The sequence below is a fragment of the Leptodactylus fuscus genome, chromosome 6 (genome assembly GCF_031893055.1).
Source record: "Leptodactylus fuscus isolate aLepFus1 chromosome 6, aLepFus1.hap2, whole genome shotgun sequence".
Taxonomy (NCBI): Eukaryota; Metazoa; Chordata; class Amphibia; order Anura; family Leptodactylidae; genus Leptodactylus; species Leptodactylus fuscus.
The window spans coordinates 35607263-35613226 of NC_134270.1; the positions used below are offsets into that span (position 1 = coordinate 35607263).

The 5964-nt window shown below is 39.1% G+C and overlaps 1 protein-coding gene across 1 annotated transcript; it reads left to right on the forward strand.

The window, feature by feature from the left end:
• The first annotated feature begins 3083 nt into the window (after nt 1-3083).
• LOC142209473 (nicotinamide N-methyltransferase-like) lies at nt 3084-5620 on the forward strand. The gene is made up of 3 exons (XM_075278465.1): nt 3084-3254; nt 3444-3651; nt 5191-5620. Exons 1-3 carry the CDS (start codon nt 3104-3106, stop codon nt 5618-5620), a joined length of 789 nt encoding a protein of 262 aa, XP_075134566.1. The 5' UTR covers nt 3084-3103.
• Nucleotides 5621-5964: the final 344 nt, after the last annotated feature.

Consider the following 5964-nt stretch of genomic DNA (forward strand, 5'->3'; position numbering starts at 1 on the left):
GGCACCACATTGTGAAAACATAACTTTTTTTGTTGCAGATTTGACTGCAGTTTTTTGAGCCAAAGCTAGGAGTGGGTTAAGTAGAAAGTAGAAGTATAAGAACTTCCTATATGGTTCTTATTAGAGATGAGCGAGTACTGTTCGGATCAGCCGATCCGAACAGCACGCTCCATAGAAATGAATGGATGCACCTGGTACTTCCGCTTTGACGGCGGCCGGCCGCTTAACCCCCCACGTGCCGGCTACGTCCATTCATTTTGTATGCGAGCGTGCTGTTCGGATCAGCTGAACAGTACTCGCTCATCTCTAGTTCTTATTCCTTTTGTAGCCATTATTAGCTTTGGCTCAAAAAAACCACAGAAAATCTGCAACAAGAAAAGCTGCATTCCTGCAACGTGGAGCCTCAGCCTGAAGGAGTCGAGTTAACGCTCTGTGCCCCAGTGTTGTTAATGCGTTAGGAGTCATGTTAACCTTTACTACATTGGAATGTACATTGAATGCAAAAATAAATGGAACATATTTACGAAAATATTGTAAATTTATATAATCTTTATCATCAAAAATTTATTGAGTAAGACTTGAATTTGGCTACAGTTTAGAAACATATATTGGTCAGTCATTTTCCATTAGAATTCCGGTTCCAACCAACATAAACCATAATGATGCCAATGGGATGGACTGTTTGATGTATATAATATATAGCATGTGTGTAATTCAAGGAATCAGAAAGGGTACAGATAATAAAGTGAAGACGTCAGCTACTTTACTATAAGTTCTACACAGACCGAGAAAATGAGGAGAGCAGATGGAGGAGACACAAATAATCTCATAAAACCAGAAGTCTATAGTATTCTCAGTGGGACGAGTTGTTTCTTGCCTGTAGCATATACCATGTGTGTAATTCAGCCAATCAGAAAGGGAAAAGAAAAATGTCAACTATTAAGTCAAGACGTCAGCTAGATTACCGGTATATCAACTCAGATCAGGGATAGAAGAGGAGCAGAGGTAAGAGACACTGAGAAAATCTGTCCGAGTCTACAGAAGGTTACTATATAGGTTACTACATATAGCATATCTTGAAAGAATAGATGGATCTGACATCGTTTTATTAGTTATATGATGTTTTCCTTTAATATTTATTTTCTCATATTTTTGCCATATTTTGGGGTCTTCAGAACCAATTACTTATTTTCCATAGAGGTAGTTACAAGTTGCAATGGTCATCCCAGAACAAATTAATAATGTAACCTGAAGTACATCTAAGTAGAAGTAAGCTATTTGGGACTAAGTAGGAGTAGGCTATATGGAACTAAGTAGGAGTAGGCTATCTGGGATTAAGTAGGAGTAGGCTATCTGGGATTAAGTAGGAGTAGGCTATATGGGATTAAGTAGGAGTAAACTATATGGGATTAAATAGAAGTAAACTATATGGGATTAAGTAGGAGCAAACTATATGGGATTAAGTAGGAGTAGGCTATTTGGGACTAAGTAGGAGCAAACTATATGGGATTAAGTAGGAGTAGGCTATTTGGGACTAAGTAGGAGCAAACTATATGGGATTAAGTAGGAGTAAACTATTTGGGAGTAAGTAGGAGTAAACTATAAGAGACTAAATAAGAATAGACTATTTGGGACTAAGTAGGAGTAAGCTATATGGGACTAAGTAGGAGTAGACTATTTTGGAGCAATGAATCCAAGAATAAAAAGGAGTATCCAGCACAGCCGTACTTGTGATAAAAAATCTTTCCTCTTTATTTATTACACAATTCCAGATAAAAGTGAATCATCATTACACGTGTCACAAAAATACGTCCAAAAATCTTTCCTCTTTATTTATTACACAATTCCAGATAAAAGTGAATCATCATCACACGTGTCACAAAAATACGTCCAGTCTGGACGTATTTTTGTGACACGTGTAATGATGATTCACTTTTATCTGGAATTGTGTAATAAATAAAGAGGAAAGATTTTTTATCACAAGTACGGCTGTGCTGGATACTCCTTTTTACTCTTGGATTCACTGTTTCCTGCTCTGGACCATGGGAGTCTGTATCCGAGCAAGGCTGGATGAGGACATTGCTCCAAGGAGTGAAACTGTGGAATATTGGACTGTACATGGGCTGAGTATCATTTCCTTTTCCCCATACCTATTGACTTATAGTATTTTGGAGCAAGTAGAAGTAAACTATATGGTACTAAGTAGGAGTAAGCTATTTGGGACTAAGTAGGAGTAAGCTATAAGAGACTAAATAAGAGTAGACTATTTGGGAGTAAGTAGGAGTAAGCTATATGGGACTAAGTAGGAGTAGACTATTTTGGAGTAAGTAGGAGTAAGCTATATGGGACTAAGTAGGAGTAGACTATTTGGGAGTAAGTAGGAGTAGACTATTTGGGAGTAAGTAGGAGTAAGTAGGACTAAGTAGGAGTAGACTATTTGGGACTAAGTCGGAGTTAGCTATATGGGACTAAGTAGGAGTAGGCTATTTGGGACTAAGTAGGAGTAGACTATTTGGGAGTAAGTAGGAGTACGCTATATGGGACTAAGTAGGAGTAGGCTATTTGGGACTAAGTAGGAGTATACTATTTGGGAGTAAGTAGGAGTAAGCTATATGGGACTAAGTAGGAGTAGACTATTTGGGAGTAAGTAGGAGTAAGCTATATGGGACTAAGTAGGAGTAAGCTACATGGGACTAAGTAGGAGTAGGCTATTTGGGACTAAGCAGGAGTAAACTATATGGGATTAAGTAGGAGTAATCTATAAGAGACTAAATAAGAGTAGACTGTTTGGGACTAAGTAGGAGTAAACTATATGGGACACTAAGTCATCAGTCCAAAAAGGACCCCTTGATGGTTTAGGCTTCCAAATAGACCCGCCAAGATTACTTTAAGGCCAATGAATTTAGGTTGCATGTGTCTTTCATACTCTCTTGCAGCTAGTATACATTATAATATAGAGTTGAGGTGTTCGCAGGTGGACTAACAGGTTCATGCTATTAGATTTCTACACTGTATATGATCTGTGGTGAGGGGTGATGTCCCTATTTTACCATTACTTTACCTTCAGGTCTATTTCTGAGGACCGTCCTGAGGAGAGAAGATCATGGCCACCTCTTTTTCCTCTCAGCAAAGCTACATTGATGAATTTAACCCCAAAGATTACCTACAGACCTACTATGAACCAGGGGAGGGAACACTTTTAGGCGAATGGACAGATTTTGTACTAAAAAATCTACATGAAACTTTCACACTAGGTAAGTAATTCTGTCATTTCAATAGTGATTTTTAGGTATTTAATTGTCACATTGTATGAACTATAAATATTTTTCTGGGGGGTTTAAAAAACCATCAAGATTTTTATGCCACACAGTGAACACCATAACAAGAAAGCCCAAGAAAAAGAGGAATTTAGTGGAGCTATTAAACATATTTGTTCCTTTAAGGTGGAGTAAGAGGAGAGACTGTTCTAGATTTTGGCACTGGACCCTCCATTTATCAACTCCTCTCGGCTTGTGAAGTGTTTGATAACATCATTGTCTCGGACTTCCTTGAGCAAAACCGTGCCGAATTCCAGAAATGGCTGAAGAAAGATCCAGATGCTTTTGACTGGACTCACATTATCAAATCTGTATGTGAGCTGGAAGGAAACGGGTAATAATTCCTTTTTCATGTTTTCACCACTAGTGCCATGTACAGGTTTTTGTGTCATTTAATAGGCATGTATCCACTGATTCCAGCACAGGTGGAATGAATTTTTTCTCTAACCCCCACCATTCCTGAGCAATCAGTGCAGGTAGTTTTGGTGCCTGATATACTATTTAGACTCTGTACAGTCAGGATGGCGGTGTCAGGCAGGAGCAGACAAGCACTGCAAGCTACCCTGCCAGACAGGACCTTCCCGGTGCCCTTCTGTGAACAATCCTATGATGGCCATGCTTTACTTACACCAGAGATATAGCCCTGTTATGGGAAATCCAAAAGATTTATCCTTGTTTACTCCAGGAACTTAGTCAAAGACATTGGGTTTTTATTTGTTTTCATGCATAAAAGTGTCCATAGCCTGTAATACATAATAAATGATGTGTGAATATGTTACAGATGGTCAAGTATATATTTTAATATGGAATGACTTTACAGATAAGGTTATCATACAGCTAATGTAAAAAAAAAAGGAAAACAAAACAAAACCTGTTATGACTTAATTCTTGGGCCTGGTTCACATCTGTGTTTGGTATTATAGTCTATGGGGTCCGAGGGCTTTAATTGCTCACTGCTTTTTAATGTGCTCAGTATTCTCTTTGGGGGGGGGGGGGGTCTCCAAGCAGACTCCTCAAACAGAATACTAAATGCAGATGTCCTATGTCCTATGCATTCTGAACAAGGAATCCTGAGAAAGATTCTAGGTGACATGACTCTGCTTGTATGTCATGTATGAGCAGAATGCCGAGGTGCCGGCCTACCCTACTTAAGTTATATGTATTTTAATAAGGGCTTGTCTTGCAGAGACTTTTTCTTTAGCTATGGTAGAGATTAGTGGTTATGTGTAAGGCCTCGTTCACCTCTGCGTCGGTAATCCGTTTGGGGAGTCCACATGGGGACACCGCCCGAACGGATTACCAAACGCATTGGCAGTGAAAGCACATGGACCCCATAGACTATAATGAGGTCTGTGTGCTTTCCGTGCGGTATCCGCAAGAGTCATTTGGACGGGAAAGTAGATCGTGAAGTACTTTTCTGTCCGCATGTTCCATGCAGAGTCCGTGCGGAAAGCTCATAGACCCCATTATAGTCTATGAGGTCCGTGTGCTTTCACTGCACACCTCTTGCCAATGGGTTCGGTAGTCCGTTCAGGGGGGGTCCCCATGCGGACTCCCCGAACAGATTACCAACGCAGAAGTAAACCAGGCCTGAATCTGCATCATTAGCAATGCAAATACAGCAATAGCCTTCAGCAAATCCAAACGTCTTCAGATTGTCTTGCTTTCTATGTATCTAGCTATGTTTTTGTTTTTTTGCATTAGAACAGATGCAGTCATAGGGAACTACGCACTTCTGTGAGGACCACATGTTTTTATAAAGCTTACGGACAGGGATTGTCTTCTTTGAGTTGTTATTGTGTTCTGTTTTCAGACATAATTTCTGTATTATGCAAATGACATTGTATAATATTTCATTACTATGTGTTTAAAGGGACGATGTTGAGGAAAAAGCTGAGAAACTCCGCAGTAAGGTGAAAGAAGTCTTGAAATGTGATGCACTGAAAGAAAACCCTTATGATCCAGTCGTTCTGCCACCAGTTGATTGTCTCCTGTCTTGCCTGTGTCTTGAAGCTCCTTGTAAGGACATGAAGTCATTCTGTAATGTTCTGAAAAATTTCCAGGACCTGATCAAACCTGGAGGTCACCTTATGATTTTAAGTGTAATGAATTCCACTTTTTACTATGTTGGTAAATCTTATTTTAGTTCATTGACTGTAAAAAAGGAAGATCTGGAAATGGCGTTTAAAGAAGCTGGCTACCAGATTGAAAAAGCCGTGTATGTGCCTCGTACTGATAGATCAAGGATGGATGTTAGTAACTTTCAGGAGCTCTATTTTATTCATGCCCGTAAACCAAAGTAGGGACAAATTCTTCAGCCACCACTTCTTGGAAAGTCTGGTACAGATCCGTATGCTTTACCTTGTATATATATAATGCAGAATACTGGTAAATACGTTATTTGGGATTGGGTGAAATCTGAAATGTCAAAAATAAATAAAAAAAAATACACTATCAAAAACAATGGTCAGCTTGTGAATATTTACAATAATGGAATCCTTATATAAAAGCTCCATTATCTAATGTAACATGCTCATAAGTAGATTGGAAGTAATAGGTGGTTTTGATCTATTGGTGATATAACAAAGTATTACTAAATACAAATAGTCAGCATTTTAGGGTAGCCTGACAGTTGTATGGCAGATGG

Coding starts and splice junctions, on each gene's coding strand:
- LOC142209473 (XM_075278465.1), top strand. CDS start 3,104: ATGGCCACCTCTTTTTCCTCTCAGCAAAGCTACATTGATGAATTTAAC. Junction 3,255..3,443: donor ACATGAAACTTTCACACTAG/GTAAGTAATTCT, acceptor TGTTCCTTTAAG/GTGGAGTAAGAGGAGAGACT. Junction 3,652..5,190: donor TGTGAGCTGGAAGGAAACGG/GTAATAATTCCT, acceptor ATGTGTTTAAAG/GGACGATGTTGAGGAAAAAG.